This window comes from Stegodyphus dumicola, chromosome 11 (assembly GCF_044657685.1).
Source record: "Stegodyphus dumicola isolate Sdum_Otavi_A_Nest chromosome 11, ASM4465768v1".
Lineage (NCBI taxonomy): Eukaryota > Metazoa > Arthropoda > Arachnida > Araneae > Eresidae > Stegodyphus > Stegodyphus dumicola.
In genome coordinates, this window is record NC_140778.1 from 93,575,253 (window position 1) to 93,593,121 (window position 17,869).

At 31.8% G+C, this 17,869-nt stretch overlaps 1 protein-coding gene across 3 annotated transcripts in view; it reads right to left on the reverse strand.

Annotated features, from left to right (window-relative positions):
* Positions 1–17,587, reverse strand: part of LOC118191263 (uncharacterized) — a 90,387-nt gene extending 72,800 nt beyond the window's left edge. For all 3 annotated transcript variants that reach the window (XR_015044070.1, XM_035362065.2, XM_035362068.2), the window contains exons 1-3: positions 17,458–17,587; positions 17,191–17,372; positions 1,464–1,582 (exon numbers count right to left, since the gene is read on the reverse strand). Coding sequence is in view for 2 of the 3 variants with exons in the window: in XM_035362065.2 (XP_035217956.1) it covers positions 1,464–1,582; positions 17,191–17,319 (248 nt within the window). In the remaining variant the exon portion in view is untranslated. The remainder of the gene's footprint in view (positions 1–1,463; positions 1,583–17,190; positions 17,373–17,457) is intronic.
* Between the last annotated feature and the right edge of the window lie 282 nt (positions 17,588–17,869).

Sequence of the window (17,869 nt, forward strand, 5' to 3'; positions counted from 1 at the left end):
ATATCAAGCTGTGTATCTAAGCATTTTACAAAATGAGAGATGTGAAGAACCTATTCTAATTAAATTTAACATACATACAGCAAGTATTATTACTAGTAATATGATTATTTTTCTACGGGGGAGGGACTGAAAAATATCTTCAACTTAATCACTCATAAAAAGTACTACAAGCCTTACAGCATGAAAGCTGTAAATTAATTTTATAAAATTCAGGAATAAAATACAATCATTAGTGAGCAGAATATTATAACATTTGATAATAAGTCAATCCATCACATTAAAAACATAAACATTTTTTCATCCGCTAGTAAGCTGAGCCGCCTGGCTACTCAATAAATGTTTACATTAGTGAACACAACATTTTAGGACCCGTTTTTCTACTAGGCAGTTTCACCTCCTTCATTATACTCTGTGTACTGACGTATTTTGGCTTTGAAGTTATGAGATTCAGAAGTATAATATTTTTCTACATGCTCATTTTCTAGCAACCAGACAGTTCAACAAAAGGAATGTAAAATTTTACTTCATTAATCATAAAAATTGAAAGAAATTTTTTATTTCACCTACAAAAATAATTCCTTTTTTTGCCCCTTTCATTCCAATTTTTGCTACAGAATCACCCATTTTCATCTCAAAGCAGACATGTACTCTAATTTTATTGCGACCAGCTGTATGTGTAAAACTAAATTTATTATATTAAAAATACAGCTTTTTAAAAGCGATTATATGAATTATTTGATATGTTTTAACTACATATAAAAATTATTTATAATTTTATCTCACTTGTAACTCATTTTTACAATGAACCCATGAAAATCAGAAAAGCAAGAAACTTTTTGCCCTACCCACTTTTTATGAACTCCTCATAAAAAAGCAGAACTCCAGAAAGAGAGTGAAAAAAGCAGATGTAGGAAAGTCCATAAAGAAAAATCAGTAAAAGTAGTATAAGCACTAAAGACCATAAACCTGTGGATTGTATCCATAATTTCCACAATATTTATCTGGAAAACACCAAAAATAATTTGAAGTTCCCAAATACAAATTTGAAAAATAATGGCATAAAATTTTAATCTAGAGAAATGTTAGAAGACTGGATCAGTCGAAAGGCTCAGAATTATTTTCTACACAATTATGAGCAAAGATGTATTCAGATTTCATGCAGTATTGTCATTCATTTGGCAATGCTTTTGTCATTTCACTCCTTTCACAAGCACGTTTGGTTTAGAGCAAATATATGTGGACGTAACTGAATGAAAAGTATGATTATATGCTACAGTTCTGAGAACAATGTGTCATATGGTGATTTCTTGTATTTTATTTAAATCTCACGATTAAAATTATTTCTATTTATTAATCTCTTTTATGAATCTTTTTTAACTTCATATGAATATAAGCAAGGACAAAAATACTTCTCTTTCAACAAAATAATTCAGTTACTCTTTGAAAATTTTATCAAAACTTACTCAGCAATTATAGTTTTTCGGCGTAAGCGTTCATCATCAGCCACAGGCACATCACAGAAATCTCCTGCAGTTTTATCTATAAGTTTATTTACCATTTCTTTGATTTTCTTGTAGCTAGGCTAGAAAAAAAAATAATATACTTAGAATTTATACACATGTTAAAGTATAATGTATTATAATCATGCCAAAGTATGATATTAGACTCAATTGTATAAAAAATTACATTTTATCCATTTTCATAACCATCAGTATTCTAGAATATTACAACATTAACTCGGTTCTTTATTTGATACAAGACCAGAATTAACTCCGTACTTTATTTGATACAAGACCAGAATTAACTCGGTACTTTATTTGATACAAAACAGTAACATCATTACTAACTTTGACTTCCTCCCGTAACCCATTTTCAATATACTATATTCTTCAATCTGGTGTTTTAACTCCTACCAGCCATTTCATTGTCAATATTTTTAATGTTTTCTTGACTTTGTGCTGTTTTTAATAGTATTAAGCTCCTACTGATTTCCTTAATAGTTTCCATTTCCTCACTGCCTTCTGAATCTCTAATACATAATCACATACATCATCAATACTAGCCACAGATGTATTTTGAACTTTCCTAAGTCATTAAGAAATACAACAATCATACAAATGTTGCCTTTTAATCATAACTGCACACAAAATGAAAATAAATGTAAACATTATAAGGTAATAAAATGTTATATAGATGCTCATAGAGCCTCTCATGAGATTTCACTTAAACTACAGCTTCTATGAGCATCTTGACAAAAGAATAAAAATTCATAAGAGATTTAAGACCATAAATGACAGCATTTATTATCCTTGACCCCCTTTAAGCACTTCTGCTAACGGCAAGCAGTTAAAAGCTAGTAGGCATTATAAAAGGAATCCAATCATTGTCAGTTTTCCTGTAACAGTGTTTTGCGATCTTTTATGTTTAGAAGATATGGGTATGAAGTTTTGAACAGCAAAGAGTGAAACTTTTAGTTTACTATCACTTATGCACATATTTTGAACAAAACAACAATCTTCAACTCCTTCAAACAATTTTTTTTTTTGGGGGGGGGGCTGCTTTACCAGTGAAATAAAAATACATGATTTTTTCCTTTATCTAAAAAAAAAAAAAAAAAAACTAAGTTGTTCATTTTCAACAATCAATCAGCTATCAGCATCAAATATCTCCTCATCAAGCATCATCTGTCATGGTGAACTAGCCTCCCTTTTCTATGATAATCCCAAAGCGATCCATGGTTATTGGCTATAATCATTTTACATCACGTGACAAAAATATTTTCTTAAGCAGATGTTTAAATGTTATATGATTAAATCATATGATTCTACTGTAAAGTTGCTATTTAGACTGTCCTCTTGAAAGCACCGGTAACATCATTTGATTGTACCATTGCTTTGACCCTCACTTCAAAAGATTTATGATCACAAACATCAGAATTTCTCAAGTAGGACAACGTGAATTCTGTTTAATTTAATAACTCAACTGAATAATCATCAGGTGGGTCTCTGAACACACTCATTTACTAAAGCTGTACTACTTAAGCACACTTACCTAAACTAACATGATGGCCAAGTAATGTACCTTATTATGCAATCTAGATGCACATTTCCTACATGCTTTTAAAACCAGTCAGTGCCTTTCCCCATCATTTGTTTATCTAATAAGCAGGTATTTGTATGTTGAGCTTCAAAATTGTCAGACAATTTTTCTGTAATACATGAAACTTTTTTTTTCTTTCACATAGGGTTTATGTTAATATGTTTGAAACGTAGAAATATAATTAAAGTTAAAAAAAATCAAGAAATTTTACATTTGAAAATTGCTGCACCAAGTTTTAGTCACACAAATCATATGTTCTGATAGAGAGTTAGACTATATACACATTTAAAAAGGATAACACAAATTAATATGAAATGTTTTTGGCATTTGTTAATATTTCTTTTTAATTTAGTGGCAAAACTATTACATAAAAATAATATAAGTAATGCAACAAAAGGAAAATTTTAATGGTGTTATCTTTTGTTATTTTACACAAAATATATTAAACATTTCTTAACAAAACACTAAAATGTGAAAATGTGTACAATGGTCAGTACTCAAGTGGTTGTACAAAAAATTATGTACCTATTTTTATAGTATCTATATTATACCTAAAATTTTTTAGAAAGCTACTTTGATTTTTTGTAATTCCTGATTATCATTGCATTATAAATAAAATAAAACAATAATGTTACTTTTGTTATTTTACACAAATTATATTAAACATTTCTTAACAAAGCACTAAAACGTGAAATTGTGTACCACAGTCAGTACTCAAGTGGTTGTACTAAAGAATTATGTACCTATTTTTATAGTATCTATATTATACCTAAATTTTTTTAGAAAGCTACTTTTAGATTTTTTGTAATTCCTGATTATCACTGCATTATAAATAAAATAAAACTATGTTACTCATATTTAAGTATGTAGAAAATGAATTCATATGGAAGTTTTCACAGATGGCCAGTCCTTGGTCAGAACCCTATAAATCAGATTCTCGCTGAATCGCATTTCAAATGAGAATAAAATAAAGATTAGAAGAAAGAGAGGAAGCAAACTTAAAAATAAAAGTACTTTCTAGTTAAAGTGAGCACCTTAATCAGTTGTCAAAATCAGAAGATTAGTCACTACAACTAGCAAACTTAATCACCAGATCTTTAATATATAACATATTTGATTTTCAGACTCTTGATTGCAGTGTTGGCCGTGAGATATCACTAATTCAATACTGTTTTTTGCCTACAAAATGTATACTATTTTTAACTTTTAATCAATTAAAAAAGAAAGAGTAATGTTTTATAATATTTACATCATGCAAAATATTTGATTTTCACATTCATTTTAGATTACAAGATATTACTTTTTATTATTATTCATTATTTTCTTTCTAAAACAATGCCCATTTTTAACTTTCCACCAACTGAAAAATAAGACATATTTTCATGACATTGGTTTGTTCTTTCATATTCTTCATTATTTTTCCTCTCTGAAATGTTAACATGTTTAACGTACCATCAATAAGAGAAGAGGGAAAAAAGCAGCTCTCTCTCCCAACAGCAAAAATTTTGCATACTGAGCAAAAGTAGAAAATGGCCATCAAATCAAATTACTTACAAGAATGTAAAGTATTTGGAGACACAATGTGAAATGCTGCAGGGATTAAAAAAAGGGGGGATCTTCATGCTTATAATTAGTTTCATGATTCTAGGATTCCTTTTCTTGCCATTTCATATGCTATGGGACTGAAGAACTAATTTCTCTTAGATGGTACAATAGACAGTTAAACATGTGATTGATTAGAACAAAATGATTAGAGAGAAATTTATTGCTTGTTTTTGATCAAGTATTTAGAAGGTAAAATTGTTAGACCTGAAAAATTATTGAAGTTCACAAAAATCTATTCATCAAGCAAAAAGGCAATGAAGGCAGAATTTTAGTGAAATAAATGGACTTTTGAAGGAACCTTTACGAAAAAGGGCAAATGTCACCTTGTACAAATACTAATTAGATAAGCTGAAATTTAGAGGAGGTCTAGGACTTTTCATCGTGGCTGTTTTGCCATCAAGACTTATTTTCCTTTATATGACTGTATTATACTTGGAATCTTATCAGCGCATTACTTTCTTAAAATTAGCATGCCATGTGTAACGATGCATTTGTATAAAAATGTACACAAAAACATTTTATATAAACAATTTATAATTATATAAACATTTTATATAAACATTTTGAATAAATTATTTAATTAAATGAAATTATTAAAATAAATGAACTTACGTTGAATAGCCCCATCTTAGAGAAGATTATAAAAGAACATGTATATGAAGGAAGTAATACACATTGTCACGTTTTTCTTTTCTGACACCAGTTGTTACGTTATTTTATTCCTTCACGTTCGTACGGGGTTCGTGTGGATTTGGAGTGAATAACGAGGACACTTGATGAAGTATCGAAACACACTTTATTTAGCCAATATTAATCAGGACAGCTCCAAAGTCACATTTTAGAGTCGTTGGAGATCTACTATTCACTCGCTGGAACAATCAGCAACACAGCCTTCAGGTTATCAGGCTATAACCGTAGAGCACTGCAACACACCAGAGTACAGCTTCCGACTCTGCTTGTTCGTTCTTGGAACTCCACGTACTCTCGAGACTCTCCAAGCTACAACTCAGGATTCACTCAACGACACACAGAGCACAGCTCACGACTCTTCGGTTCAGTTGTTCCCGGAGCTCAACACACTCTCTTGGCAATGCACTAACTGCGATACACTACTTTGATGCACTCGGCACTCGCTGACCGGCTGTCAACTCAAGACTAACTAACTTGCACTCAAGACTAACTAACTAGACGAGGCACACTCTCTAACAGACTGCGAACCAGCAGGGTTTATATAGCTTTCGGCTTGTGTTCGAGAACATTCTGGGCTAAACCGGTAAGAATTCGTGCCAGAAGGTCCTCTATCCATCCATGGCATATCGCCAATTTTGTTACTAAATGGGCGCTCTCTCGCCAAATGTGGTAACCCTGCCTTCCTTTGCCATTTTATGGCAACCCTAAAACCGCTTTGTGGGGAAGCCATCTCACCGCACTTGTACATTTTGTAACACTATATTCAGATTGCTGGCATGCTTATCAGAGTGAGGTACTATTATGAAAGGCTGGTTTTCAATATTTTACACCAAATTATGAATACAACTTTGGGTACTATTCGGTTTCGAGGGCCATAAAAAATCGCCAGACTTTTGTTGATGCCAGTGCTGCCAAAAGTAATTGCGGCAACCTTAACGCAAGAAAGGAAGTATAATAGTAACTAACTATTTAAATATTTATGTTTTAATTTAGATGAAAGGTTAATTTCATATAATATTTCGCTACCGAGTTATCACTAAAGCATAATGTCATCTCGTTGGTTGTTCAAACATAATTTTCTATAATGAATGATGCCTTTTCTTTGAAAACATTTCTGGTAAAATGCAGAATCGCCTGCTTATTTCTTTGCCGCTTTTTACAAGGGTAAAAACAATTGGAATTTTGTCAATTTTCTTTTACTTTTTAAATGACAATAGGTCGATGTGTACATAGATAAAGTCAAGGGTCTGCGCGGTGCCATTTTTGTGCAATTCTAGGATTTTTTTTAAGTGAAAATAAGTCATGATGTGTACATGGATACCGAGTATGTGCCATTCTTAAAAACGCGTCAAGCAGTGGGGGATTCCGTACTTAACCCAAAATTCTATCGCAGACTTTTCATCATAGGCAATTCCATATTGTTAAATCCATAGGATATTAAAAAAGGAATTAGAAATTAAACTAGTACTTCAATGGCATCTTAAGAAATATAGAACTATATAAACTTACGCAATCTGACATCAGCGCGTACGCGAGATTTGGCACGCTGTTAAATGGGCGTGTTTGTTAGATTTGGCGCTTTCGCGCATACATTTTCGCTGCAATTTTTTTACGGCCCTCGAAACCGAATAGTACCCAACTTTGTAATATGTTGCAAATACACAAAAAATCAAACGAATCTGGGATGCAGCAAAACTGATATATATTTAAAACAATTTATGACACATACAGATTTAGGTGAATTTATGTGCCAGAAATTTGTAGGATGAGAGAAAATATTTGATTCTATTACAGTAGCATTTGCCAAGTTACAGCTTATACAAATATAAACAAATGTTACGCTTTCCATAACAAATTGTAGTTTTTCATTTTTGAAGGTTGCCACCGTATTTCCTAATTTTTCCCAAATTAGTTTTTAAATGTTGCCAAACCATGTGTGATCACTTTTAACAAGAAAGTACCAAAATAAGAAATATGGGTATGAAAACAAAGATAAAGCAAACACTCTCTAACCACCAAAATCTGAGATACCCTTCCCAACATTACCTCAAATCAAGATGTGAGCTCAGAGCTTCAGGATTTTCTTTTAACATGTCAATATATATAGGCAGAACTGGTTTATGGACCTTGCAGCATCTACAGGGGGTCCACAAAACTGAAAGCACCCTGCAACCTTTTTCTCATTAGATAAATTTCTGTACATTTACAACAAATCTGCAGAACACCTATCACAAATTACATTGTGACTTTGTAGAAAAATTAAAAAGCAATGGCATTACATAGAACAGATTATATAGAAGAGCATTATATAATAAGCATAAGTATAAATTAATAAGTCCATTTTTTTGTCAAAACAGTACTTCTCTATATTTAATTCCTTAAATCAAATCGTCAATCAAAACTGTCACAAGCACTTGGCTGTTACCATTTCTGTATTAGGTGATGAGGGTTATTAGTGGCAAACTGAAACTCAGGCTGATTGTGAGAACAAGTTCTCAATTTCTTGACACAAACATGTGAAAATGAAAAAAAAAAAAAAAGAAGGTTCAGGAGGTCTGGACCACCATACTATTTAATAAAACTCTCAGAACTCAAAATTCTGGGAAATGAGTTTGTAATTGTTGTTACTTTATGTCTCTGAAAATGCTGAGATGCAATGATTAATGCAACTTCTTTTCTTTATTGGCTTTGTTCATCTGTCAGAGCATTATGTGACCTAATTTATGTTTTTGATAGTCTGCCAATGTATGGTCTGAGTTGAAATGTTGATAGCTGTAGTATGAATGTATACTTTTCTATTCTCCTAATAACATTTTATTCATCGACTATTGCTAAAATTTAGTTAATTTTGTCAGGTTAGTCTCAGTGTTTAGAAGAAATCTTGCAAAAAAAGGTATCGTAATTTTCAATCAGCATTTTTGGATTATTTTGGTTAACAATGATTACTTTCATTTCTTATTCTTCTTTAACGATTATGCAGTAGCGGCTGCTATGAATATAAATTGAGTGTGCAATGAAAAGCTGAATGGCCACAATTACTCTACTTGGAAATTCAAACTGGAACTTTTGCTCATTAAGAATAATTAAGAAGAAAGCTAGAGCAACTATAGGACTTTTACTGAAAGATAAGCAATTAGGACATATTTCAAAGTATGCAACTACAAAGGAGACATGGGATACTCTCAAATAGTAACATGAAAGGTCAACATTGTCTTGAAAAGTTGGACTTTTGAAAAAGCTGTGTAATTTGCAGTACATCAATAAAGGAGAAAAGAATGATAATCTAATGGAAATGAAAGCTATTATAGATCAATTATTAGTGCTAGGTGAGAAAATTTCAGAATTTTTATCTGTTGCATTTATTTTAAGCAGATTACCTGGAAATTATGCTACATTAACAACAGCTTATGAAAAACAACCTGAAGAAGATTAACTCTTGAATTAGTTAAGAATAAATTGTAGGAAGAATACCAGGGCTGTGGAGTCGAAGTCATGGAGTTGGAATTGGAGTCGGGCAGATTTGGGGGTAAAAGGAGTCGGAGCTGGAATCGCTAAAAACAGGTCGACTCTGACACCAGTTTTTGTTGCACAGTTTGAATTTGAAATGAAATTTAAATGAACTGAAAAAATTAATGACAAGCTGAGTTATTATTTTTATTTATGGACTATATATGATCAAAAGTCTTTAATCCAGACTCGTCGGAACTTCGGCAATTCCGGATTATAGATCATCAGTTTAAATCTGGTAAGATGGCAAGCAGAAATTATACAGTTAAAAACATGAAACCGTAATTTATGAAATAGAGAGCAATTATGATCTAAAGGGTATCAAAATTTACAAAAAAAAAAGCTTAATACTTATTTGTTTACTTTATTAAACATTTCTTTCAACGCGCGCATACGTAAAGCCTACATTACGCATAGTCGAAATTAGAAAATTGCAACTAGAAAACTATTTGATTTGTATTCGTGATATTTATAATGAAGAGGAATTTGATTTAAATCATATTAAAGACGGAGTACATCGAGATGAAATACTACATTTAGTAAGGAATTATAAGCCAAATAAAATAAAAACATCTGCTCTGAAGATAAGGATAGTGCTGACAGATCAACTTCCAGTTCCATGTGCCCCCCCCCCACGCAGAGCAGCGTGAAATTGATAAACAGATTTCGAAATGGTTAGAGAAACAAAGGAGCCTTTATCCATTTTTTGCAGCAATTCCACTTTTTGTTTGATGGACATCGAAACACGCTTTCCCTTTGTAGATCCAGCATCAGAAATTCTATTTGACATAATCGAAAGTTTCAACTTACTTTTATAAAATTGCTCTAACAGTCTGCAAAAAATAATAAGCCGGATCCAATTCGAAGATTAAGGAACAACGCAATCTGCAACATTAACTGAAATAGATAATTTTAGCTTAGCTTATACCGTCCATTATACATTAAACATACATACATATGTGCATGCGTAAAGGCATTACACACATGCGTCAACTATGCGTTGACGCATGTGCAGAAAGTTTGTAGCTTTGAGGTCCGGATTATAGATCATTCCGGATTATGGGTGTCCGGATTAACGACTTTTGACTGTATATTGATACATAGTTATTTTCTATTTTATTGACACATTAATTAATAAATATAAGGGAGGAGGATGGATGTGATATTTGTCATTAGTGATTAAACTGATTCATTTAGTTACAAATCTCACTGGTAAATTTAGGTAAGCAGCAGTAGCAGCAAGAACTCCCAAAATTGATGCTATTCTTAGGAAGCAAGCAGGAAAAGGAGCAATTATTGATCAAGCAATGCAATAAGGAAGTACATATTTGATGATAAAGCGGTTGTTAGAATTAAGAACTTTTTTAGAAGATGTAGATAACCCTAATGTTTCATTAGCAGAAAGACTGTGGAATGATCTTGCAGAATTGGAAACTCTTCTTTCTACACCGTATATAGCAACAAAAAAGCTGCAATCTGAAGAATTGACAGGAGGCAAGAATGGAAGAATATGATGTTTGTTCTTTCTGAAATGGAGGGTTTATTGCAGAAGTAAACATTTCTTCAATGAAGAAAAGAGAAAACTAGTTTGCTATGTTCATTATATGTAGATACGAAACACTGAATTTTCTTGGATGAAAAGTCATCTATGAACTTTGATTAAGAATGAAATTATTCTCAGAACAATTGGAGAATTCAAATCAGGACAGTCAAACTGCAGACATTGCAATTGAGTCTCTATCATCCTCTTAAAAAGATGAATTATATTTTGAGAAATATTTTTGGATAATATTGAAAAGGCTACAGCAAAGCGAATGAAAATAAAGAACCAAGAACCTTTAGATATAAAAGTGAAAAAATACAAACAAGATTTCTGCACGACCTTTGAAGAAATACTTTTAGAACTTATAAAAATCTATCCTGAAAAGTTAAAAGAAGTAGCCCTAACAGTAACAGCTCTTCCTAATTAAGGTAAGATTGTAAGAAGTATGCAAAATGGAAGTTTAAGCATAAACAAAAATTAATGTGGCTATAAATTCAAGTGGTATTAATGAAACAAAACAAATTTCTAATCATGACTGCTTTACAAGTGTGACTAATTTACATTTTACTGGTGTATCAATTTGGGAGCCATCATTCATATGTAATAAAAAGCAATTTTATTATTGCCTGCAAATTTCAGCAATTTTGATAGTAATTCCACTCCTAAGCGAATAACTTTAGATAATCAATACACAGTGTTTAGTCAAGGAAAAGGAAATTGCTAATAAAATGAGGAAATGCAGCTTACAATCAAAGGTGTCCGGAAATTTATTACCTATAAATAAGCTAATTGAGAATGGATATGAAATTAACTTTTAATACAGTCAAAAGTCGTTAATTCGGACACCCATAATTCGGAGTGATCTATAATCCGAACTTCAAAACTAAAAACTTTCCACGCATGCGCCGTGCTGACACATACGCATAGGCGTTTACGTGTGCACGTAAGACCTTTTACGACTGCGCATATGAGTGTGCGCAAGTGCAGAATACGTTTTCACGTGCGCTTTTTATGTATAATGGACGTATAAGCTAAAATTATCTAATTATCTATTTCAGTTAATGTTGATGATTGCGTTGTTCCTTAATTTTCGAATTGGATCCGGCTTATTATTTTTTGCAGACTGTAAGAGCAATTTTATAAAAGTAAGCTTAAACTTTCGATTATATCAAATAGAATTTCCGATATATATTTGTTAATATGTAAAGGATCTAAAGCGAAAGTATGTTTTGAAATCCGAAATCTGTTTATCAATTTCACGCTGCTTGGCGGGTGGAACACCGCGGCTGGCGCATAATGAATTGGAAGTTGATCTGTCAGCACTATCCTTATCTTCAGCGCAGATGTTTTTATTTTATTTGGCTTATAATTCCTTACCAAATGTAGTATTTCATCTCGATATGCTCCGTCTTTGATATGATTTAAAACAAGTTCCTCGTTATTATAATTCGCTTCTGATAGCGAAGAAAAGTGACAGAGGTTATTGAAAACGAAAAAATTTCGATTGACAAATTAGTCGGTGTTCTTGACACAGCAATTATAGGACTTGAACAGCGGAACTTTGTAACTGAACAGGAAATTATGTCTGTTTAATAGAATTAAAGAAAAAGTATTATCACATGAAACGAAGCAAAACTTAAACAACTTACATTGAAAGAAATGTTTAATAAAGTAAACAAATAAATATTAAGCTTTTTCTTTTTGCAAATTTTGATACCCTTTAGATCATAATTGTTCTTTATTTCATAAATTACGGTTTCATATTTTTAATTTTAGAATTTCTGCATGCCATCTTATGAGATTTAAACTGATGATCTATAATCCGGAAAAATCGATAATCCGGAATCGCTGAAGTCCCGACGAGTCCGGATTAACGACTTATGACTGTAGTGCAGAATGCCTTATTCTTAAGAATGATAATGCAGTACAAAGTCCGAGATCCAGACGTCCAATATCCAGAATGATCTAAAATCCGGACCTCTAAACCACTAAAAAACTTTTTTTTTCTTTTTTGCTGTGTGTGTATGCTTTATGCATGTGAACATGATTTTTTTCTCTCCCACAATAAACTATGAGGAAAGTTCCGATTCTTAATTCCACTTCAGCATTAAATAAAATACCTTGTTATTGAAGAAACAATTATTTTAGCATAAATTTGTGTGATGAGTAACTTGGCTCCATAGTTGCATATCTGCTTGGCATGCATCTCAAACTGAAACATTCTACGTAGAAACATCGTTGATTTTACACTAACTAATATTTTATAATCCTGATGCCAACCTGGAGAATCATTATTTATTATATTTTGTTTCCATCAACACATGTTTATCAGCATATGACAATTTAAGTAACGACTTTTTCAGCAACGCCTAAACATTTTTTTTTTTTTTTTTTTTTCCATATAAGAAATTGAATAAGAAAGAGCATGGTAACCTTCATGTTGACATTACGCTTGGTAATGATTAAAGTTAAATGCCGTAAGAAATGTTGATGAGGAAAAATTTAACAAAAATTTCTTTTCATTATGCTAAAAATAGATTTTATTCATGACACTCATAAAACAAAAGATTACATTTAGTGCTATTTGAATTAAGACTAACTGATTTGGTTTTCACATAAACTCAGAACCAGCGCTCTATAAGCTCGGATTGCCGAATTTAGGAAAGATAAAATTTTTGGAATTTAGAGAAGCACCGAGCAACAAAATTAAGAGATGACAAAATTTTTAGAATTTAGGAAAAGCACTGGAACCTGAAATTTAGAAGTGGCACAAATTTAGAGCTTAGTGAGGGGCTCTGTAGCAGAATTTAGGACCCGCATGTGCATATTTAAGCATGTGCAAGAAATAGACGGAAGTATAATAAACAAATAATACAATTCAAGCTTAATTGTCTCACTGCATGATAGAAGCAAGACAAAATTTAGTAGAAGAACTTGTCTTCCATTGGCAATCTCGTGATACATAGCCAATAATGTATAGCAGGTGCTATAAAGCTACGCTAAAATTATACTTTACCAATTCCAAGGAATTTCAGTTAATATAGCGGATATGCTGCTTCTTAACTTTCTGAATTGATCCAGCTGACTTTTTTTTGCAGGTTATTATTATTACAGCATTTTTAAGAAAATTAAAGTTTGAACTTTTGATTATGCCAAAATAATTCTGGAGCTGCAACAGGATCTACAAAGCTGTTTCGATGCTCATTAAACAAAAAGTGGAATTGCTGCAAAAAATGGATAAAGGTATATTTGTCTCGAAATCTCGAGGCACAATGGCATGGGAAAATCAACTGTATATGACATAACAAAACAGAAAAAAGACCTTTTTGAATTTTGGGGGGATTCGGACACCTCACTCACAATGTAAACAAGAAAAATGTAACAAATTAAATTGAAAAACTATTTGTTACGCTAAAAGTGACGGTCAGTCAGCGTTGCAGCGAAAGCGTGACATTGACAGGTCCAATGCTAATGACTAAAGTCAAAATATTTCATGAAGAAATGAACTTAAAAAATGAATGCATATATTCGACAGGTTGGTTAACCAAATTTAAATATCGACATGGTATAAGGCAATTAAAAATTTCAGCTAAAAATGCTTCAGCTGATACCGAATTTGCTGAACTATTTGCAGATGAAATCATTTAACTTATTAATAGTGAAAAACCTGATGAAACTGGTCTTTTCTGGATGCAAAACACATTGGCAACCTCTGCAGAAAAGGCTCTAACTGGTGTCAAAGATTCCAAAGCCAGGGCCATTCCTAATGGGAGTGCAGCCCGTAAAAGTACAAGGGTGGTGAAAATCGGGAGATGGCCGGACTCTAGTGATACCGCGCCTATATATTTTAAATTCTTTGTAAGTACTTGTTATATGTAAGTATTTAGTGAGTATAAAACAAAAATTTTATTAATCACTGAGCACTTTTTTTTTAATCTGGGTGCGGTAATCTTAAGAAAGTAGGCATGCATCCAATGGCCTAGTAACGGCTTTGTCCAAAGCAAGATAAACAATTTTAGCACGCGCAAATGCTGCAGGAACACACAAATGCAAACTTTTCATAATTGTAAAAAATACACAACCTCGAGAATTTAAAGGAGTAAGATTATCCTCATTATATATCATGTGAGTAAAACAACATGGATAACACAAGCGTTGATGAATGATTGGTTTGAATATCATCTCATACTGGAAGTTCGGCAACATTTGAATTCGGTTGATGGACCTAATGATGCAAAAATTACCCTGAATGTATAAATAATAATTGCTCGGCTCACACTTCAACTAAGTTTTAGTGAAAGATAATGTATCCGTATTATTCTTTTCTCCAAACTGTATGTCCATCATTCAGCTTATAGATATCAGAATAATACGCATGCTGAGATACAAATATAAAGTAGCATTTTAAAAATCCATTTTAAATTTCTTGAATAACTGTAATATTATTAGAGAATATTTTAACATAAAATCTGCTGCGTGAAGAATCGCAAGACTATGGAGGATGAGTCTCCAGATACTTTAAAAAGTGCTTGGCATAATTTATGACCAGCTACCATATTTCATGGTAGGATGATGAAGATGACAACAGTGAATTTGAAGGTGTTTGGATATCACAAACCAAAGATGAAATTTTCCAGTTAATGGATTTCGTAAAGAAATGTAACGAAGCGATAATAAATAAAGATGATATAACAGAAAATGTTTATTGCAATGAAACCCCAATCATGAATCAATTAACGGATGGCAAAATCTCTAGAGCCAGAAAATACTACTACTGATAGTGAAAAAGACATAGAGGTTATTGAAACGAAAAAAGTTCAATTGACAACATTGTCAAAATGCTTGACACAGCAATTACAGGCCTTGAACAATGGAACTTTGTAACTGAACAAGAAATTAAGATGAAATTTCATTTTTATGTTGATTGTTTGATTTAAAATGTATTTTATTGGGTAAAAGTATAGTTTAGGGTACCCCTTGGCGAAACTTGGCGGGACATGGATACCGATTTTGTCCAATTGGTTGACTCGTTATTTTGGCTTGCGGAACACAAAGCCAAAATAACAAGACAAACAATTGCACAAACTCAGTATCTATGTACACATCGACTTATTTCCACTTAAAAAAAAAAAATCCCCGAATTGCAAAAAAATGGCATTGCGCACTCCTTTGACTTTATCCATGTACACGTCAACTTATATGCACTTTAAAAAAAATCCCCGAATTGCACAAAAATGGCATTGCGCACTCTTTTAACTTTACCCATGTACACGTCGACCTATTTTCACTTAAAAAAAAATCTCAGAATTGCACAAACTTGCATTGCGCACTCCCTTTACTTTGTCCATGTACACATCGATATATTTTCACTTAAAAAGTCAAAGGAGCACCAAATTCTACAGGCAAACTAAAAAATACATAATCTCAACGAAATACATTTTAAACCAAATAATAAAATAACATAAAAAAGGAAAAACATGCTATACATTTAAGCACTACCAAAAGCAAATATTCACTTACCATGATTTTCGAATTCGCTTCGTACACCCAGAGCCACGTAAAAATCAAAATATCAATCATACTCAAATGTCCTTTTTCAAACCAGGTACTCTTTCTGATTGAATGCTTCACATAGTGACCATCTGAACCTTTCTTCCTACAAACCCATTCAAATCCATCTAAACAGTTTTTACGCTCGACGCATATCCTTCCTACATACAGGACATTTACAATGGCTACTAAGTATACCTTCATTTACACACCAGTCAATTAAAGCTCTTTTCTTCTTCCGCTCCAAATCGTACAGAAACTTCAAATTAATCTTACTACATTCGGCCATTCTACTGTCTAAAGAATCAAACCAACACACACCACAAAAATGCTTATAAAACATCCCATGATTCAAAATTTCCCAGAATCATGCACCCGATTACGTCACAATAGGGTTTCCATAACATTCAACTACTCAGGCTACCATAAATCAAACAACAACTTCGCCATAATACAAGGGGTACCTTAAAGTCTACTCTACCCATGAATTATTATGACAAACAAATTTCAGTAGCTTTTGTAAATGTTTGGTAGTCACATGCACATGGATTATATATCGATAATATAGACCTGGAGATATATATATATATATATATATAAGCAACATCATTAATTTGATACAAGCTCTGGTATTTACTAGAGTTAATAAAATCTTATTATTAAACATATCTTCGACTTTCATAAAAGTAATGCATAACATATAGTTACTCGTGTTTGTTTTACAAAAAGTTTAGTGCCATAATAGATTTATTGTGAATGTTGTCAGTTTTTGCTTAAAATCTTAGTAATATTTTTTAGTTGCAGCCATGAATAGTTCTTAATGTGTTTAAATGTTTATACCTCATTTATTTTCTAACTGAAGTCAGTAAGAACTATAATTCCAAATTTAATATCACTGTCCTCTTAGTAAAATATCAAACATACTATCCCCCTATACTTTGGAAAACAAATTGCATGACCTCAAGCATTGATATTGCAAAAAACTATTATAAACAACTTATGAAAATATGCACATAAATATAATGACAATGCCATTATAATAAAGAAATGGAAATGTATTACAACTTTAATTATTAACGAACAGTAAAGAAACTGTTTTCAGTTTAAATTATTCATACATTTCTAAATTGATTTTCAAGTAGTAATTTTAAAAATAAGCACTTGCTATGAGTATCAGCAACAGAAACACTACATACCTTTTCTTTAATGCCTTGAATTAAATCAAACCACAGATCTTGCATGAATTTCTTTGACTTCAGTGTTTCATATACATGACTAACGGTAATATCATCAAAACATGAGTTTTTCTTCTCGGGCTTCGCCATGTTCTTAATATATCAGCTTCTCGTAACGGTGATCTTGATAAAATCGGTGGTTCCTGCAGTAAAGGCAAATAAAAAAGCTATATTAATGATATGTCAGAAATTTTATACATATAATATCATGATAAATTATATAATTACTTTTTATTTTTCTTTTAAAAATATAGTAAATTACGCTACACAAAATATGTATCTTCTGCGGCGTATCGTTTACTTGTACTTGTAAAGAGACAGTTAACGCGAATAATTTCTTGAAACCGGATAATTTATTTTGATTGTAAATTTATGTCTTTTAAGCAGCAAATTATTCTTCATTATACATTTGAGGCAAAATTTGCAAAATTAGTGTCCTTTATTCTGCTTTAAAAAAAATTAATGAAAAAAATACCCTGCATCTAATTTCTCAAATGCATTGCATTAAATTATTTTTTAACTAAAAATATTGAGATGTCCAGCTGTTTGAAATATTCAAAATTTAAATAAACTCATGCTAAGTTTTGAAATTTCTATTATTCTAAAATTTTGTACTTTGAAAAGAATGGATATTTAGAAA